The 21,068-nt window shown below is 37.0% G+C and overlaps 1 protein-coding gene and 1 long non-coding RNA gene across 2 annotated transcripts; one reads left to right on the plus strand and one right to left on the minus strand.

Annotated features, from left to right (window-relative positions):
• Window positions 1-4,535: 4,535 nt before the first annotated feature.
• On the plus strand, window positions 4,536-6,516 carry LOC116922663. Its single transcript, XM_045174479.1, has 3 exons — window positions 4,536-4,676; window positions 4,753-5,172; window positions 6,493-6,516. Exons 1-3 carry the CDS (start codon window positions 4,548-4,550, stop codon window positions 6,514-6,516), a joined length of 573 nt encoding a protein of 190 aa, XP_045030414.1. The 5' UTR covers window positions 4,536-4,547.
• Window positions 6,517-18,549: 12,033 nt separating this feature from the next.
• Window positions 18,550-20,659, minus strand: LOC123472326. Its single transcript, XR_006646747.1, has 5 exons — window positions 20,513-20,659; window positions 20,294-20,384; window positions 20,118-20,226; window positions 19,950-20,054; window positions 18,550-19,885 (listed from the first exon to the last, which is right to left on the minus strand). It is a non-coding gene; the product is annotated as an uncharacterized LOC123472326 (long non-coding RNA).
• Between the last annotated feature and the right edge of the window lie 409 nt (window positions 20,660-21,068).

The raw sequence follows: 21,068 nt of genomic DNA on the forward strand, positions 1-21,068 counted from the left end.
CTTTTTAAGCACATGGGATATCTACAATAATTATGATGGTATTTAGGGATTTATTACCCATTTGCGACACTGAGCTGCGAAATTCCACATAGGCCCATAGGCCATAGGACCATAGCGTGTTCACTTACTCGCCATTGCCCTACACTACGTATCTTTCTGCATTTTGCTCCCGACTCTGGTTTTGTTTTTGGTTTGCTTCCGGACTTCCGTTTGTTCCTGCTGTACCTTGCTGCTGCCGTTTCTTGCTGTTTCTTGCTGATGCCGTTTCTTACTGTTCCCATTTGCAGATGGTCCATTTTTTCTTGGATTCTCCAGTTTACAAGTAAGTGGCTTATTCGTAGCGTAAACGTTGTATTTTTTGAATTCATTTTATTCAATTTATTGAGAGAATCGAATTTCATATTATCATCTTTGTGTTGCCAGCAGTCTAATTAGCTATTTCTAAGAAATAGGTAAGAGCTAGAGCTAGAGAATCTTATCGAATAACATGCCTCCTGTGCAGAGAAAGAGTGATTTTACTTGTTTTAAATGTTCTCGGGTCATTTATGGTCCTTATGAAGCTCTTACGAAACATTTTCGTGATCAGTACGGTTTCAAACCGCAGGGAGAGAGAGAAATGACGAATTCCTCTGTGGGCAAAATGGTTGTAAGCAGAAAGTTTATTCATTCGCCAATTTTCGCTATTTCTTGTCGGTATGTGAAAGAAATATTCTTCATTTGGATAGGCACGCTGGCAATAACATTGTTTTGCAAAAAGGTGCAGAGGCAAGGGTAGTTTTATTCCCCATCAGGGTATGGAAGAGAATTATGAAGAAATCCCAATCATTCCAGAAAATCTCGTTAAGTTGTCCATGGGTAAAATTATTCTTAAACTGTCGGCAAACTTCAATGTTAGTGAAACAGCGATCGATTTCCTGACTGATAGCTTGTAGGGTGTTTTTATGGAGTTCGAGTGTTGTAGTAAACAAGAAATCGTTGAGTCTTTACAGGCTTTATCTACTACTTTTAAAAGAAAAACGTCCTCAAAGAATTATTTCAATTACGTGGCACCGGAAGAAATTTTTATTGGCAGTGAAGAATGACACGCAAGAAATCAAAATGGTGTTTATCTCCCAAAGCAGATCAGTAAAACATTTCAGTACATAAGCGTGCGACAAACATTGACAGCTTTGTTATCAATTGAGGAATTTTGTACAACTTTTTTTGCTGAAAAGAAATCGACCGACGATTTTATTCGTTCCCACAGGGATAGTTTATATTTTGCAAATCACCCTTTTTTGAAAAAAATTCCATGTGCTGTCAGATTTCAAGTATTTTTTTGATGATGTAGGGAATCCACTTGGAAGTAAGGTAAAAATTCTCGAAATCGGTAATTTCAGCTATATGATTTCAAATATTTCTCCATTTGAAAATTCAAGTCTAAAAAATATTTTTCCATTTTTGATTGTTAAGACCAAACACCTTAAAGAACATTGATTTGATTTCGCTTTAAAAGAATTCATGAAGGCAATAAAAATTTTAGAATCTGAAGAGGGAATGCTCCTTGACATTCATCATCGTCCTGGATCGTCCTGGTCTTAGAGTGCACGGGACAATAGTAACTCTTTGTGCCGACACAAAAGGTGCGCATGAAATCGGAGTTTTCATGAGCCCCTCGGCAACTAAAATTTGTCGACTATACGAAATCAATAGAACTGATTTAAGAAATCATGGTACTACCGACAATAATGTGCTAAGAACCAGGCGGTCAATTGATCAGCAAGTAAAACAAGCGATAGAAAATTTCCCAAATGGAGACCCAAGTTCGGGAATTAGGGGAGCTTGTCCCTATAATGAAAGCCGATTTTTTCATATCGGAGAAAATTTGATTATGGATTCCATGCACGATATTCCTGAAGGAGTTGGTCCATTTATTTTGAAACTATGTTTGAATGAGTGGAACACAAATAGGAAGGATTATGGACTTACAGCTGAGTTCATAAATCAAAGGCATTCATTATGGTCGATATGATTCGGCAAACAAGCCTAGTCCAAAATTCACAGATGCGAATTTGAGAGAGAGAGGTAATTATAGCACTAAACAGCGTGCTGGACAAAAAAAGGTGCCTTTTGAGGAATTTTCCTTTACTCTTTGGAGATCGAATTTCCAAGGAAGACCCCCACTTCAATTTTCTTTTATTATTTCTAGATATTTGTGATATAATATTTGCCCTTGAAATAACAATTTCCCATTGCAATATTTAAAAAAACATGATCTCCGAACTATTTGAAAAATTTCACTTCTTATTTCCCGATGTACAGCATATTAATAAAATGCACCATCTATTCCACTACCCAGAAATGATGCAAATGCATGGGCCACCAATTCGATATTGGTGTATGCGGTTTGAGTCATTTCATTACGTATTAAAACGTAGAGCACAGTTTATTGGTAATTTTATCAATATTTGCAAATCTTTAGCTTGTCATGTACAACGTTTACATAGTCTCAATTTCATTTAAAATGAAACTGTGCGTACGAAAGTAATTTTTGGACCTATAGCAGCAGGGGAAAAAAATATTTCATTTGGTTATTTGATGAGTATATTTCATGTGTCTCGAAATCAAGATTTTCCCTTAGACCCTACTTTAAATCATTCAATCCCTAAATGGATAAAAATCCGAGGCTGGGAATACCGTTCGTGGTGGTGTAATTGTTATTAAAAAATCTTAAGAGACACATTCAAGGCTTCCCAAATTCGCTTTAATCACTTAAGTGATCGTTGAAAATCATTCTGAAATTTTCCTTCTGCTATCAGTTTTAAAAACTGTGTCTTTTAAAACTCGATATCATTCTTTTCTCGTTGAGGAGATAATTACCAAGAAAATAATGGTTAAAAGTATCCTTTCATGCACATCGATTAAGCCGCTTAATTTTGTTAAAAATTTCTCAAATGATTCTAACCAATACATCAGCCCACGTCACATAGTTTACTGGAATAACTTTTAAGTAATTTTTTTTTTATTTTCTTTTTAGGCTCATCCTACTCAATTTCAGACTACATCTAAAGCTCCGAAATACTAAAACGAGTTGCTAAACAATATGGATCGATGCTTAGACGAAATGAAAGCCTGGAGTGTAAATGACGTAGAGATATTTTTAAAAACGAAAGGGTTTTCAAACGATGTTACCGATATAATGAGAGGTAAACCTACATAGGTAACACTTTTCTTAAACCTTATTACCTAATTTCAACTTTCATTATTCGCCAGGAAATGAAATAGACGGGGAATCATTACTCCTACTGAACAACACTGAAGTAGCCAGCATGGGTTTCAAAATTGGCACAGCTGCAAAATTCCGAAAATTATTAGAAATTTTACGCAGTGAGGTTAGCGCTCAAAAAGGAGTAAATCTGCAAAATGAAATTGAAACTGTTGGTCTTAGTCTACGTAGTGAGTTCCAGTCGACTAGTGACTTTGCAAAAGAACAGGAATCTACTGAAACGGTATGTGGAATAATTTAGTAGGTTAATTAGAATATGGCATATAAGGCAGAAGACAAATTATATTTGTTTAAGTTTAGGTGGAACTCAACTTGTTCGAGATCTTAAAATCCGAAAAAAAAGGAAAGGAAATTGTCGCTAATTATATTTCAAGAAATAAGGATTTTATCACTCATGAAGAACGAATTGAAGTAGTTAACATAATCTGCTCACACATGATAGCCGTAAATCCACTCAAACATTTCCCGTCTACGACTTTAAAGCATCTTTATGCTGATGCTATTGTTCAAAGTTTCCCGTGTCTCGGAACCAGAGTGAAAGATATCGATGGCACACTGAGGTTGAATCATGATGTTTTTTTTCCATCCATTAGCAGGAGGCTATATTGAAAATCGTTTGAAAGAGATCCGAAGAAAACTTTGGGGATTCAGAAGAGAAAACTAAATGGTTCATCAAACACAGTTATTACTGACAACGTTTCTGGTGAAAAAAAAAAAGAGTAGTCAAGCCGACTAATAAGGGTGTTGAACCCCTGAAAGGAAAAACTGCTGATTTTGATGAAGACAAAATGTAATCTATGGTATACATTACTTTTATTTTTAAAATGTTGCAATTAATGCTTATCTGTAGAATATTTTTTTTTTCTAGGTAGAATGGATTAAGGTCCATGTTTGCTCAGGAAGCAATAGAGCAAAGATTTTTGAGTATATGGAGAATACATTCGAATTTCGCGATCGTGAAAGCACCTTTAGATTCACTTCTGCATCTGAAATACTCATGGAATATCCCAGATTAGCCGACGTCGACGAAGGATCGTTGGAAATGATAATATTTCATTTTATGTGTGTACATTCAGTAAAATAATTTTCTTTTCTAACTAGATTCTGCAGGATTTTCATCATAAATACCCGAACATGCATGATGCATTCCAATTTTGCTTCCTCAAGAGGTTTTCATCTTCACTGAAATTGTTGGCTGCAAGGAAACAAGAATAAGTTCCACATTCAGCCGATGGTAATTACTTTCGATAAGGTTTTTTTTATATTTTCTTAAAATATTCAAATGTCGTGTTTTCTTTTTTCAGATTGTATGAACTCGCTCATCTTGTGTCTTCAACTATTGCCAGCCGTCTTCAACGTCAAAAAGGCATCTTTCGATTCCAAAGTAGATCGACTTTTTCACTTCGTTAAGGTAATTACTAATCAGCAGTCATTAAAATGTAATTCTTAATGATCAATGTGCGTAACCCTTTTTATGTATTCAAAAGCAAAATGCATTGATTTCTGAAGCTGTCGAAGCAAAGGATGTTATTCATCACAAGCAGCCCTACCTTATTGTTGTAGGATCGCTGGAACACCCTTTGTCCTTTAACCTGGTCGTCGATCAAACTCTTATTCCCCTTGTCCGTGATTGTTCGAGATCATTCTGTGTTTTGTTTGCATCGTTTTTCGTATTCCGGCTTGAATCCCCAGCACACTTGGACAAATTCTATCTGTTCTTTGAACAATTTGTGTTCCAAATATTTTTAGGCGAACTTTGCTATAAAATTAGCCCCTCCAATCAAGAATTCGCTAATATGCTGGACAACATTGCCTTAAAAAATATCTATGGAGAAGCTGATGCTGCCCAAAAGTTGTTGTCCCCTTTCAAAAATCCAACATCAAGTTTTTCCATATTTCGTAATATTGTAAGGACTCCTGCTAGAGTTAAGACGTTAATTAGAATTAAGTTAACTGCATTTAGTTTAAGTGTGTACAACCTCGTATTTCTCCCCAAATGCTTGACCTCCTTTTTACGCTATCTCTTTTATTAGTTTATTGCCCCCTTCCGCTGACCAAGGTGTCAATACCCCCACCTTATCTCTCAACCTTGTTTCCCTTTTTTCGCACCAGTTCACATTTCTTCATGAACCTGTTGCTGATGTTTTCTTTTTTATTACCCCACGCCAACCTTAGCGTCCCCAAGCCAACTAGTGGTATAAAACCCAAAACACGATTTCTTTTCGCAAGTCTGCTCCTAGCTAGTGTGTGTGTTGGTTCTCTTGTAGCCGTGTGACCAACTTGTTAGTGTCGAGACAGTATTAGTTCTCTTGTAGCTGTGTAACCGACTTGTGAGTGTTGGAGACGAATTGAATAAACGGTTTACACCCTACCAACGCACGTCCTTTTCTTCATCCCGCTTTACCATACCCTCCGTGAAGCCGTCTTCAACCCGAATCACCTGGCAGCGGAATGGAGTCAATTCAAACGTAAGTACCACTCCAACGTATCCTTCATTTCTTTCCTACAATCTGTTCATTTCACATCCGTGCAGCCGACGTGACTGGCTGACGGATCATAACCCCATAACATTGTTTACCACCCAAGACAGACTGCCAGAATACTTTTCCTTATTTGCATTAACCATAACTGTGCGTGTCTGCATTTTATTGTGTGCAGGTAAATCAGTCACGTCAGACGTGACTGATCAAATATTGCAATATGTAGGCTATTACTTGTAATGTGTTTGATGGAGACATGTTGTGCTTTTGACGAAGTCTAATACAGATTAGCATACTCAGACCTGTCTGAACATTAGTTTTGCTTATTCAGAATTATGATTTTAATTACATTTTTTTGGGCACCTAAATTGAACCCACTTATAGTACACCTATTCGCTCACTTGTTGAAGGATAAAGGTGTAGGTTTTATGGTACACTTAAGCCCACTTAGTACATAGGTGGGGAGGTACTCTTTTTTTTAGTGTATGCGTAAGTGTATCTTTACACTTTTTAGATGGGTAATACTCTTATAAGTGGGGACTTTCATTAAGCCCACTAGCAAGTGGGCTTAAGTGTACAACAAAATTTTACTGTGCACCACTTGGTTCATTATCCATATTATATTAAGCATGTTGGTCCTTTACTCCCTTTTTGGTGTATGCGATTTGAAGGCAAACATGCCTATTTCAAATCTCTTCTCAAATCCACGAATAATTTTATAAATGTGCTCTTTACTGTATCGTATAGACACCAGCAGTGGATGAGCCATAAAATGACAAAAGCTAATGGATAAATGTTAAAATTTACTGTGACGACAGGAAAATTCTTATGCTTGTCGTTGAATGGGCTTTCTTATAAAGATGAAATAATCCGTTTTTTCCGAATCCCAATAACTTCTTCGCTCCCAGTTATTGAAACTACAAATTTGTTAAAAATTAATTCTACCAAGTATCGGATTAAGGAATCAGTATTACTTGTACCACTTTCATTTGTATTTCCCAAAAGGAGCACATTTGCCATCATTTTTTACATAGTTCGTCACGAGGGAAGATTTGCATTCGTATGCAAAGTATTGAAAACAAAACAATTTGTTTACAATATCCAAGCTTTCAAAGTAATTCGAGATGGTTCTTTCATCATAGTTGACCCCAAAAATCTTACAAATGGCAGAGATTTTACTTTAGATCAGCAAGGTTTTACAAGACCTGGGAACAACCAGGAGTTCTTTATAGTATCTAGGACTTGTATATAAGTGATGTTTTATTACCTTGGTAATAATTGAAAAAGTAAAAAAAGTGTTGTAACAATAATGGCCTGGTTTCTTACCTCCTGTTTCTTATGATATAAATTGAACATACCCATTTCTTGCAAGATAAATTCCTAGATCTCTTTATTCAGATGTTGCATTGGGAAAAAAACTAGTTTATTGGTTTTCGTCATCACTGCTGTCTGAGACATACAGCAAACCCCACGTAGGCACAGGGTAAATAGCACGAATGCCTCCTCTGGAAGTTTGGGGGGAACGTAATGGATCAATTTTGAAGTGATCCTCTTCTTCGAAGGAAAGACAGCACTGTGCTGCAATACACTTGTGGATCCACGATGGTAGAATAACGTTCATTCTTCTTGCATAGCTTCTTGTGTAGTAGTTAACTACGTTGGTTACTACTCAGAATGTATTTCTCGCTTTAACAAGATTAGAGTGGGTTTTCTTATCATCGAATTGTTGTAAACACTTGAGTTTTTTTCAATAACAAATCACCAACTGGATTTTTAAGAAGTCAAGATGATGTCGAACTTAGGTTAAACCTGAAGTGTATAAATAGCAATTAAACAATTTATGTTAAATATTTTTTAAATTTTAAACTTCAGCATGATGTATTAAGTTTAAAGTAGTTTTTTATTATTTGAAATTAAAATCCTATCATAAGTATACATGCTTTAAATATTATTAAATATTATTAAATATTATTAAATGCCGAATAATATTTATTTTCTGTAAGTTAATTTCCAATGGCTTGGTTCCCGTAAGCTAAACGGCAAGTCTGTGCAAACAAACTCACGACTTACATATATTTTATTCATTTTTTGTAATAAATTAAAAAATAAACCATCCGGCAAATAGATAACTACTCCTTTTTTTCGTATTAAATGCCGGACTTAAAATAAAAATACGTTCAAGGGAAAAATTTGAACACGGTTAAGTTCTCCCCTTTTGGAAACAAAGAAATTTTGACAATTAATAAGGAAACTTAGCGATCGGCCCCAATTAGTTCTAATCGAGTTAACCACCCCGCACCGATAAAGTGCATTCGGGGCCGAATTGAGATGCCACTTTTTCAACCGGGACGGTGCGGGGTAAAATTTTAGATTAACCTGTTGCCCCGACGCAATTTTTAAAAAATGCCGTTCTTTCGGTTTCAGAGTAGAAATTGGGACAAGCGGGTAGAACGAGCTATTTTCGGGGTTGTTATCGGATCGATCGGGTGAAACAGTCAATCGATAATATTTTTGGCATTGATGAATCGATTGATTGCAATCGGGGTACCTTCACTGATTAAGTACCTCGATTAAACCCCAATTGAATTCGGGGAGAAGAATTTTCCACCATGAGCCTCGCGTCAATGGCCCGAAATGAGAAACCCGATTGGCAAAAAAGCCCCCCGATTGGCTCGAGGCCAATCCTTAAATGAAACAATTGAAAATTTTTTTCGCTGTTGGAAGGAGGTCCATAGAATATAATTTTCGCACATCCATTGCACTTCCAAGGTGACTAGCCGACGGACATCCCTGGAACTACCAATTGAGTTCATAGATATCTAACGGATGTTCGGCGATGATTCGGACATCCGACGGCCAAAATGTGCTATATGGGTTAGCGAATTCTTGATTGGAGGGGCTAATTTTATAGCAAAGTTCGCCTAAAAATATTTGGAACACAAATTGTTCAAAGAACAGATAGAATTTGTCCAAATGTGCTAGGGATTCAAGCCGGAATACGAAAAACGATGCGAACAAAACACAGAATGATCTCGAACAATCACGGACAAGGGGAATAAGAGTTTGATCGACGACCAGGTTAAAGAACAAAGGGTGTTCCAGCGATCCTACAACAATAAGGTATGGCTGCTTGTGATGAATAACATCCTTTGCTTCGACAGCTTCAGAAATCAATGCATTTTGATTTTGAATACATAAAAAGAGTTACGCACATTGATCATTAAGAATTACATTTTAATGACCGCTGATTAGTAATTACCTTAACGAAGTGAAAAAGTCGATCTACTTTGGAATCGAAAGATGCCTTTTTGACGTTGAAGACGGCTGGCAATAGTTGAAGACACAAGATGAGCAAGTTCATACAATCTGAAAATAGAAAACACGACATTGGAATATTTTAAGAAAATATAAAAAAAACCTTATCGAAAGAAATTACCATCAGCTGAATGTGGAACTTATTCTTGTTTCCTTGCAGCCAACAATTTCAGTGAAGATGAAAACCTCTTGAGGAAGCGCAATTGGAATGCATCATGCATGTTCGGGTATTTATGATGAAAATCCTGCAGAATCTAGTTAGAAAAGAAAATTATTTTACTGAATGTACACAAATAAAATGAAATATTATCATTTCCAACGATCCTTCGTCGACGTCGGCTAATCTGGGATATTCCATGAGTATTTCAGATGCAGAAGTGAATCTAAAGGTGCTTTCACGATCGCGAAATTCGAATGTATTCTCCATATACTCAAAAATCTTTGCTCTATTGCTTCCTGAGCAAACATGGACCTTAATCCATTCTACCTAGAAAAAAAAATATTCTACAGATAAGCATTAATTGCAACATTTTAAAAATAAAAGTAATGTATACCATAGATTTCATTTTGTCTTCATCAAAACTAGCAGCTTTTCCTTTCAATGGTTCAACACCCTTATTAGTCGGCTTGACTACTCTTTTTTTTTTCACCAGAAACGTTGTCAGTAATAACTGTGTTTGATGAACCGTTTAGTTTTCTCTTCTGAATCCCTTAAGTTTTCTTCGGATCTCTTTCAAACGATTTTCAATATAGCCTCCTGCTACTGGATGGAAAAACACATCATGATTCAACCTCAGTGTGCCATCGATATCTTTCACTCTGGTTCCGAGACACGGGAAACTTTGAACAATAGCATCAGCATAAAGATGCTTTAAAGTCGTAGACGGGAAATGTTTGAGTGGATTTACGGCTATCATGTTTGAGCAGATTATGTTAACTACTTCAATTCGTTCTTCATGAGTGATAAAATCCTCATTTCTTGAAATATAATTAGCGACAATTTCCTTTCATTTTTTTTTTGGATTTTAAGATCTCGAACAAGTTGAGATCCACCTAAACTTAAACAAATATAATTTGTCTTCTGCCTTATATGCAATATTCTAATTAACCTACTAAATTATTCCACATACCGTTTCAGTCGATTCCTGTTCTTTTACAAAGTCACTAGTCGACTGGAACTCACTACGAAGACTAAGACCAACAGTTTCAATTTCATTTTGCAGATTTGATGCGCTCCTTTTTGAGCGCTAACATCACTGCGTAAAATTTCTAATAATTTTCGGAATTTTGCAGCTGTGCCAATTTTGAAACTCATGCTGACTACTTCAGTGTTGTTGAGTAGGAGTAATGATTCCCCGTCTATTTCATTTCCTGGCGAATAAAGAAAGTTGAAATTAGGTAATAAGGTTTAAGAAAAGTGTCACCTATGTAGGTTTACCTCTCATTATATCGGTAACATCGTTTGAAAACCCTTTCGTTTTTAAAAATATCTCTACGTCATTTACACTCAAGGCTTTCATTTCGTCTAAGCATCGATCCATATTGTTTAGCAATTCGTTTTAGTATTTCGGAGCTTTAGATGTAGTCTGAATTTGAGTAGGCTGAGCCTAAAAAGAAAATAAAAAAAAATTACTTAAAAGTTATTCCAGTAAACTATGTGACGTGGGCTGATGTATTGGTTAGAATCATTTGAGAAATTTTTAACAAAATTAAGCGGCTTAATCGATGTGCATGAAAGGATACTTTTAACCATTATTTTCTTGGTAATTATCTCCTCAACGAGAAAAGAATGATATCGAGTTTCAAAAGACACAGTTTTTAAAACTGATAGCAGAAGGAAAATTTCTGAATGATTTTCAACGATCACTTCAGTGATTAAAGCGAATTTGGGAAGCCTTGAATGTGTCTCTTAAGATTTTTTAATAACAATTACACCACCACGAACGGTATTCCCAGCCTCGGATTTTTATCCATTTAGGGATTGAATGATTTAAAGTAGGGTCTAAGGGAAAATCTTGATTTCGAGACACATGAAGTATACTCATCAAATAACCAAATGAAATATTTTTTTCCCCTGCTGCTATAGGTCCAAAAATTACTTTCGTACGCACAGTTTCATTTTAAATGAAATTGAGACTATGTAAACGTTGTACATGACAAGCTAAAGATTTGCAAATATTGATAAAATTACCAATAAACTGTGCTCTACGTTTTAATACGTAATGAAATGACTCAAACCGCATACACCAATATCGAATTGGTGGCCCATGCATTTGCATCATTTCTGGGTAGTGGAATAGATGGTGCATTTTATTAATATGCTGTACATCGGGAAATAAGAAGTGAAATTTTTCAAATAGTTCGGAGATCATGTTTTTTTAAATATTGCAATGGGAAATTGTTATTTCAAGGGCAAATATTATATCACAAATATCTAGAAATAATAAAAGAAAATTGAAGTGGGGGTCTTCCTTGGAAATTCGATCTCCAAAGAGTAAAGGAAAATTCCTCAAAAGGCACCTTTTTTTGTCCAGCACGCTGTTTAGTGCTATAATTACCTCTCTCTCTCAAATTCGCATCTGTGAATTTTGGACTAGGCTTGTTTGCCGAATCATATCGACCATAATGAATGCCTTTGATTTATGAACTCAGCTGTAAGTCCATAATCCTTCCTATTTGTGTTCCACTCATTCAAACATAGTTTCAAAATAAATGGACCAACTCCTTCAGGAATATCGTGCATGGAATCCATAATCAAATTTTCTCCGATATGAAAAAATCGGCTTTCATTATAGGGACAAGCTCCCCTAATTCCCGAACTTGGGTCTCCATTTGGGAAATTTTCTATCGCTTGTTTTACTTGCTGATCAATTGACCGCCTGGTTCTTAGCACATTATTGTCGGTAGTACCATGATTTCTTAAATCAGTTCTATTGATTTCGTATAGTCGACAAATTTTAGTTGCCGAGGGGCTCATGAAAACTCCGATTTCATGCGCACCTTTTGTGTCGGCACAAAGAGTTACTATTGTCCCGTGCACTCTAAGACCAGGACGATCCAGGACGATGATGAATGTCAAGGAGCATTCCCTTTTCAGATTCTAAAATTTTTAAAGCCTTCATGAATTCTTTTAAAGCGAAATCAAATCAATGTTCTTTAAGGTGTTTGGTCTTAACAATCAAAAATGGAAAAATATTTTTTAGACTTGAATTTTCAAATGGAGAAATATTTGAAATCATATAGCTGAAATTACCGATTTCGAGAATTTTTACCTTACTTCCAAGTGGATTCCCTACATCATCAAAAAAATACTTGAAATCTGACAGCACATGGAATTTTTTTCAAAAAAGGGTGATTTGCAAAATATAAACTATCCCTGTGGGAACGAATAAAATCGTCGGTCGATTTCTTTTCAGCAAAAAAAGTTGTGCAAAATTCCTCAATTGATAACAAAGCTGTCAATGTTTGTCGCACGCTTATGTACTGAAATGTTTTACTGATCTGCTTTGGGAGATAAACACCATTTTGATTTCTTGCGTGTCATTCTTCACTGCCAATAAAAATTTCTTCCGGTGCCACGTAATTGAAATAATTCTTTGAGGACGTTTTTCTTTTAAAAGTAGTAGATAAAGCCTGTAAAGACTCAACGATTTCTTGTTTACTACAACACTCGAACTCCATAAAAACACCCTACAAGCTATCAGTCAGGAAATCGATCGCTGTTTCACTAACATTGAAGTTTGCCGACAGTTTAAGAATAATTTTACCCACGGACAACTTAACGAGATTTTCTGGAATGATTGGGATTTCTTCATAATTCTCTTCCATACCCTGATGGGGAATAATGAAACAATTGGGGTGATGATGTTTATTTAAATTTGACACCAATTACATTTCAAAACACAGCGGCAAAAACAAAAGGGAAAAGGTAACAGACGGAGGGAGGAAGACTGACTCACTGACTGCCTCGCTGGTCGACTGGTGACTCTCCCTGCTGGTGAAGTTTGTCCGTCTTTTATACGGCAACGCAGAGAGTCGAATTTAAAGTCAAACGAGGTCAGGCGTGTTCAAAAATATAAGGTCGGCGGAAGAAGGCTGACTTTACCGTTAGAGTAATAAAAGTAGAAAGTCGGTCATTCGGGGCAACAACTTTTGGGGTCAAAACAGGGCAATAAAAGCAACGTGTTAAATTTTACCGTTTGAATTTTGATTTGGTCGGCGGATCCTTACAATAAAACTACCCTTGCCTCTGCACCTTTTTGCAAAACAATGTTATTGCCAGCGTGCCTATCCAAATGAAGAATATTTCTTTCACATACCGACAAGAAATAGCGAAAATTGGCGAATGAATAAACTTTCTGCTTACAACCATTTTGCCCACAGAGGAATTCGTCATTTCTCTCTCTCCCTGCGGTTTGAAACCGTACTGATCACGAAAATGTTTCGTAAGAGCTTCATAAGGACCATAAATGACCCGAGAACATTTAAAACAAGTAAAATCACTCTTTCTCTGCACAGGAGGCATGTTATTCGATAAGATTCTCTAGCTCTAGCTCTTACCTATTTCTTAGAAATAGCTAATTAGACTGCTGGCAACACAAAGATGATAATATGAAATTCGATTCTCTCAATAAATTGAATAAAATGAATTCTAAAAATACAACGTTTACGCTACGAATAAGCCACTTACTTGTAAACTGGAGAATCCAACAAGAAATAGACCATTTGCAAATCGGAACAGTAAGAAACGGCATCAGCAAGAAACAGCAAGAAACGGCAGCAGCAAGGTACAGCAGGAACAAACGGAAGTCCGGAAGCAAACCAAAAACAAAACCAGAGTCGGGAGCAAAATGCAGAAAGATACGTAGTGTAGGGCAATGGCGAGTAAGTGAACACGCTATGGTCCTATGGCCTATGGGTCTATGTGGAATTTCGCAGCTCAGTGTCGCAAATGGGTAATAAATCCCTAAATACCATCATAATTATTGTAGATATACCATGTGCTTAAAAAGTTCTAAGCCAAACAACATTTTAATTACATTAATTTTTAAAATACTTTTACTGCATTTTTGGAGTTATACAATGACATATTGAAAACCGGTAACTTTTAAATCCTAGTTCATCCGTCATTCGTTACTTGATCACCATTTTTTATTTTGCGAGTTTCGAATTCAGGCAAGGTCGCGAGAAAAAAACAAAGGGGTTTACAAGTGTACAGTACATTTAGGGAAAGTACACGGAAAATCTTGTGTTTTGTGGACTATTACACTTGTAAAAAATGTGATCGATAGCCACGTAACCCACACTTTCACTGGGTACACTTGATAAGTGTATTTAAGTGGGCAAGTCATTTTTAACTGTGTGCATTTTGGGAATTATTCTCATTTTAAATTCCTTTTTGTACCCGCCATAAAGTCGCGTACAAAGAAACCCAGCTTTAAGATATCATAGTTTGAAAAAGATTTTTTTAAAACTAATTGAGTTACTTCTTGCAAATTATTAAACAATCCCACTTCTTATCGTTAACATTTAATAAATGGCCAAGCATTAAAGGTAGATTGACGAAAAGCAACCAGTTCTGCGACGCAGATTGTCGCAATCGTTTTTTAACTAGGTGTTGCAATTGAATTACGGATGGTTTTCACTGTGGCCATAATTAAAGTTTTGGGCGATGTAATTAAATTTGTCCAACATAACTAATATTTGGGCAATAAAATGAAGTAACATCTCACAAGTAAGTCTTGGGATTACTCCCTCTAAAAGATCGTGCATCAGGTCTGGGGGTAATCCACCAACCACGTGAAAAACTGTAGCTCGTTCAAAATTGAGGTGTTATGAAGGCCATACAGCCATGAGTAATGTTTGGAAAGATCTAAATTCAGCAGGGCAGCACACTGCTCGTTGTGGTCCCTTGCGAGACGTTTAACAAACTGTGAATCTGAGAAATTACTCTGAATTTTGCCATCAATTCCCAAGCAAGTTCTGCATTTCCTGAAGCCTTTACCGAAACCTGATTTGAATCCACCGATTTGGTGGTTTGCCAAATTATCTGCAACTACAGCGGAAAGCATTCCATAAATTATTCCTTTTAATCCCCTTAAGTGAGTGTGTTTAGCTTCGTATCTCATGCACCATACCACCCCCAACGGACCAATATCTTTAATAAAACGGGGATAATGCACCAGGTGGTACATTTTTGGAATCAACTGCCTTTATGGCCAGCATTCTTTAAATGCGGATAAAAATTCGGCAATTAACAATTCCATATTCAGCAATTCAACAATTGAAATACTTGTCTTAAAAACTAAACGACAAATTTCAAGCAACAAAGAAAAACAATTGAGACATGCATCGTCTTTGTTAATCTTCGCCCCCATCATCATTAGGAAATTGACAGATAAAAGCCATTTTTGGGAAGCAGAGCCACGAATAGTCTCCTTTTGTAAATGCTCCATTTTTGTGGGGGAGGGCTTATCTACAACCTCTGAATGGCCATAATAGAAATTTTTGATAACATAGTTTAGTTGTTTCAGAGTGAAATACTTTTTTTCTATGCAACTTAAAATAAATTTAGCCATGGTTAGTGGCAGGACACCTTCTAAAATGTCGTGCATGATATCAGGAAGAAGACCACCAATAAAATAGAAATACAATAGTGAGTTCAAAATAGAAATTCGGTTAATACCATATAACCGTGAATAATGATCGTGTATATCTTCATTTTGTATTCCTTTACAGTATTCCTCGTGGTCTTTTTGTGACCTTGCAACAAATTCACGATCAAAGAATTTTGTTTGAATATCTTCATGAAGTCCTAAACATGATTTACATTTCCGATAGCCTTTCAAGAATCCTACTTTAAAACCTCCTACTTCATGACTAGCTAAATGGTCAGCTACTACTGTTGTCAAAGTCCCATAGACAATTTCACTTCGCCCCCCAATTTTAAATGAATGGCCTAGTTCTAGTTTCTGTAAGTGTTCAACGATTGGTTTTAAAAAAGTATTAATATCATAAGAAGCTACTTAAAAATGATAGAAAATAGCAAGTAAATTGATATATTTATAACAAGACCGATATTTAGGATTGATGTTACCCAAGGAAAAGTATATAAACACTATTTTGTGGGTGTAGCTTCCAATATGATTGCGTAACTGAACTTCGTCTATGTAGAGGTGTATCTGCAAAGCATTCGGGTGTCTCTGAAAGGGCTCTTCTGAAAGTTGTTCCCGTCAGCGAAAGACGAAAAGTAACCTGATAATGAATAATTAATGTATACTTCACAATTTTTTCAAATCCATAAAAATGTTATACAACATATGGTTACCTGACTGTGTGGTCGTTTCACTGTTTAACATACTATAAATTTCTGGTATATAAAACAGTTGTTCAATTTGGTCAAGTAATGACACAAAAACAAAATCCTCAGAAAACAAATGTTGTCCTTGTTCAACTTTTCTTCGGCTGAAGTTTGTAGGTAGAAATGGCAACTTTATTTTCTGTGGCATTATAAGACCGTGGTGTTGTTTGAAATACTTATTTTGATTATGCTGATCACAAAATTCATGAAAGAAATTAAGGGACATTTCGTTCTCCAATTTTAAATCTTCAATAATCACTGAATGATCAAAACCCCTCTGTGTAAGTAAGTGGTTCACACTGTCTAATGTTTTATTCATTAAATCTCGAACAAGAGAATTAGCTCCATCCATCACTGATTGTAACTGCACTTGATTGAACTTATTGTCTCCTAGCATGTTGAGAACAATTTCTTGCACAATTTAACCAGCTCCTGACGGCGTCATCAAAATACTTTTCAAAATTATTTCTTTTTCCCATATCATTCCATCTGTTGTGGGTAGAATGTTCTTCAAAGAGCTCCATCAATTGGTGCTCATCTTCTTCCGAACTTTTTCGGAAGATTGGCGGGCTAATAAATTTTCTGACAGCTTCCATAGCTTGTCTTTGCGGTTGCTCAATATGCCTTAATGGCACTACAAATTGTTGTCCCCCGACCGGAACAACTGGACTCGCCGCTCCCAAATCGACCTCGGTTTCTGGATCCGAGTCTAAGCCTCTTGCAGTCTCGACTGATTCACCCTGACTGTCAGCTTCTTTGGTCAAATGGTCCTTTGGAATAGGACCTTCAAAATTTAGGGATCACCAACAAAGGAAGTTCCACTCTCTAACGATGAGGCTGGTAGGTGAAGTTTCTACCGGAACGCTTGACAGTTCTCGAAGCGGATGTAATCGTCGGCTGGGGTCTCTAAGGCCAATAGGCCGTGGGTTTGTCCTCTTCGGCATCGGCTAACAATGACTGCAGCACGACTTCGTTTACTCTCAGGCAACGAGCTGCGTCTTCTACAATTGCCACACCGCAGCACAAATTCGTTACTTACTGGTAACGAGCTGCGTCTCAAAAACTAAAACTCTGCAGCACTAGTTCGTCACTTACGGGTAATGAGCTGCGTCTCCACCAATTGTCACCCAAGTTGTATTTGAACAAGAAAAAATGAATACAACAATTGATGACTTAAATTCTAAACAATGGTTTAACTCGAACAAAAAGGGATAACCATTACCAAAAGTTAGAAAAGCGTCTGAAGACCTCTAGGGAAACCTGGGAATTCCTCTTACGGAGCCCTGCTCCGGGAGCTCACCCGATGGAGACTCATCTAACGCAGATTCGGGGCAGCGTTTTATACCGTCGCGCGAATTACTCCCCTTCCGGACTGCATATCTGCGTATCTTTCTTAGAGCGTACTTCTCCCGAAAATTTCTTCACCATGATCGCAGCGTTGTCCAAGAAGCGGATGACTCATCTCTGCGAAGAGATAACCAATCTCCCTTTTCACCCGCGACACTATGATACCCAAACATGCAAAGATTGATTATGGCCGCGCACGAAGGATATATTATGGACACCCAGCTCGTCCATTTCATCGGCAGATAATCTTGGAATGGCGAGGAAGTTTTGCATTTCAGCCTTCAGAAGCTCTTCTCGGGTTCCATTTGTAGCAGGTTCCGCATCCAAGACGATGCCGTACAAAGCCGATATTTTGATTTTTTTGCTAGATGATGATGGCGCTGTCGTATTTGCTGTCCGCATTGAGTTTTCTGTTGGTGTCGAACTTGCAGCTGACGGCTCCGACGGAGGAAGAGGACCCAACTTTCGATCATAATAATTTATCGCATCCACGAAGTCCACGAAGGTTTTGAAACTAGATTTGTTGGTCTTAAATCTGATGTCTAAAGTAGTCGCAAGGCGAAAGATGGGGTTGAGTACTGAGCCATCCAAATCAGACGGAAACGTTGCAGCATAGCTGTTTTAACATTAATTTTCAATTGCGTCATGGAAATTTCCCAGTCCGAGGGCAAACACGAAGATTCCTGGGGTGCTTCTACGTCACACTGCCTTAAAAGAACTTGGATCGCAGGTGAAATCAAAGATATGGTAGGATATCTATCACCTTGCAAGGCATTTGTTTGGCAACGGAAAGGCTTTAAGAATTCAGCAAGTTTCTTTAGCAAAGACATTTCATCGTTTGTCAGTATCAGGTGAGGGGAATCAAATTGTTCAGATGACAGAAGTTCTCTAATGACTACCCGGTTTTCTAAGACAGATTCAATGCTAGTCAAAGTTGAATTCCAACGTGTAGCCTGTTCCTTTTTCAATGAATTCTGCGATATTTCATCACTTGAAATTGGCTCGGAATAGTCATGGTCTTCTGATTCTACCATTGAATCATAGAATCTTGCGAGCTCTTTTTGTTTTGCAATGATTGCAGGACCATGGAAATGGAAAAAGTGAACGATGGAACTTGACTTTTTAATTACATGATTTAGGACCGTAACATTTAAAAACCCGTATTTCGCGATGCATAAATTAAGCAAATGAGCAAAGCAAGGTATCTGTATCCAACCCAAATCATTGACGGCTTTTTTAATATTGGCTCCCCCATCAGTTACAACAACAAATTTGTTGAACTTAAGGTCCCACACTGTAGCTACGCTTGATAAAGCTTCAGCAAGGTTGGCAGCCGTTTGCTTTTCGGTTTAGTGGACAGACAAAAAGATTCAAAAATCCACTCATCGCTAACAAAATGGGCCGTTACTGCCATATAGGAGCAATGTCTGTAATCATCCGTCCACATATCCGTTGTAAGACAGACCCTGATGGCATTTTTCAACTTAGCCGCGACTTGGGCTCGCATTTCTTGATATGCGACGGGAATGTGCGTCCTTATAAACGTTGTACGATGGGGAATGGTGTAACGAGGCTCAAGAAGCTTCATCAGGGATCTGAATCCTCGACCCATGGCTCAATTCATGGGATACAAGTCCCAAGCCATGAAATTAGTAATTGCTCTTGTTATTAAGGCAATCTTTTCTTTGGACAGAGTCGTCGTGAATTTAGCCATGGTGTTTGGTGCTACATTTGGCGAGGAAGAAGTGGACGGATCTTCGGGACACGTTTTTTTGTGAGCGTGGGTGAGATGGTAGGATAGACTTGTGGTGGCTGACATCACTAAAAATTTTGGTTTCGTTTTGCAGAGTAAGCACCTAGCTTTCTCCTTCTTATCTTTTTGATCGATTTCGATCGTAAAAAAGTCCCATACCCATGATTTTTGTTTAATTGCCGTGTTCTTGGCCGTTGCTGCTAGTGGTGGCTGTTGATGGTTGGAATCAGCCTTTTCGCCATTAGAGTCAGTGACGAAATTCTCATCATTAGAGGCCCCAGTCTCAACTTCATCAGCAGCAATCATTACCTCTGGAGCTTCATCAGGCCACTGAAACTCATCATCATCCATAATGACACCTATAGCTATGTGAACAAACAAATTTAAAAAAAATTTTTTTTATTATTCAACAACCTTCTAATACCTTACTTTAGTTAAACTGATGAATATAAGGGCTTTACTTAGGAGACAATAGTATTCCATCCAGATCCCAGAGTTATTTGTTCAGAAGGCAACTGGAGTCTTGCTCGCTTTCTGTTCGCAGGAAAAATGAAATGCATGTTTAAAAGTTCTAATTGCCAATCCATCTTTTATTACCTTGTTTGAGTTTAACTAGCTTCTGTAGATAGTATAGGAATGATAGGAATAATATTATTCCAGTCAGAATTTCTTCCAAATGGAACGAGTGTTGTTCAACTTCTATAGCCTACACAGCCAAAGATTAAACATTAGGTACATACATTCAAGCTCGAATTGGCAAACAATTATCATACCTTGCATATACTCAGAGAACGAATATTATGGGGCAGAATGGGACTACTATGGTATTAATGAGTTGTGGCACAACACTTGCACGTAAAACTCCTGCGTTCAAAAGGCGACAGTGGAACAAAGGTTCATAAATGTTAAAAAAACCTTCATTATAGTTATATATTTAGCTTTAATGTCTAGTACTAGTTGCACTAGTATATACAACTAATAAAAAAAATTACCTTGCGATTTCCAACTTTTCACATACACAGTAGACATGAACTGTCGAACAGCAGAGTCTGAATTCTGAAAACTTAAAGTCTACTAAAACAGTGACTGACTGACTGAATCGGTGAATCCTGATTGACTGGTTACTGTCACTGAGAAACATGTTGCGCTAGTCATCATTTCCTTGAAAACTTGGAATCTTTTTAGTTTTTTTTTTTTTATTGTTTGAACAAAACCAAACAAACAATGAAAATATTGTTTGAAATTGTTTGATTTTTGTTCAAACAAACTCAAGCAAGAAAAAAAATTTATTTACTTACTCGAGCAAAAATTTACTTGATTAATCGAAAATTGCTTGAACAAAATTTGCTTGTGCACATCTCTGAGGTTATCTCCTTACATTATGAAATGTGGCAATTCATTTCACATTAGAGCTGGGAAGGCTCCCTTTCTGTACATTCCAAATTCAGTCGAAGCCCTGACATCATTGATAGCCGTTTACTACGTCTTTGATCTACAGTGGGGCAAGGAGGCGATGACCGTCCTGCTCTTTATAGAATCGGAAGTTAT

The sequence above is a fragment of the Daphnia magna genome, linkage group LG5 (genome assembly GCF_020631705.1).
Source record: "Daphnia magna isolate NIES linkage group LG5, ASM2063170v1.1, whole genome shotgun sequence".
Classification (NCBI taxonomy): Eukaryota; Metazoa; Arthropoda; class Branchiopoda; order Diplostraca; family Daphniidae; genus Daphnia; species Daphnia magna.

Excerpts from the sequence above, each read along its gene's own strand:
- LOC116922663 (XM_045174479.1), top strand. The coding sequence starts at position 4,548 with ATGTCGTGTTTTCTTTTTTCAGATTGTATGAACTCGCTCATCTTGTGT. Across the intron at positions 4,677-4,752 it reads GACTTTTTCACTTCGTTAAG|CAAAATGCATTGATTTCTGA; the intron begins GTAATTACTAAT and ends TGTATTCAAAAG. Across the intron at positions 5,173-6,492 it reads TTTCCATATTTCGTAATATT|ACACCAGCAGTGGATGAGCC; the intron begins GTAAGGACTCCT and ends TGTATCGTATAG.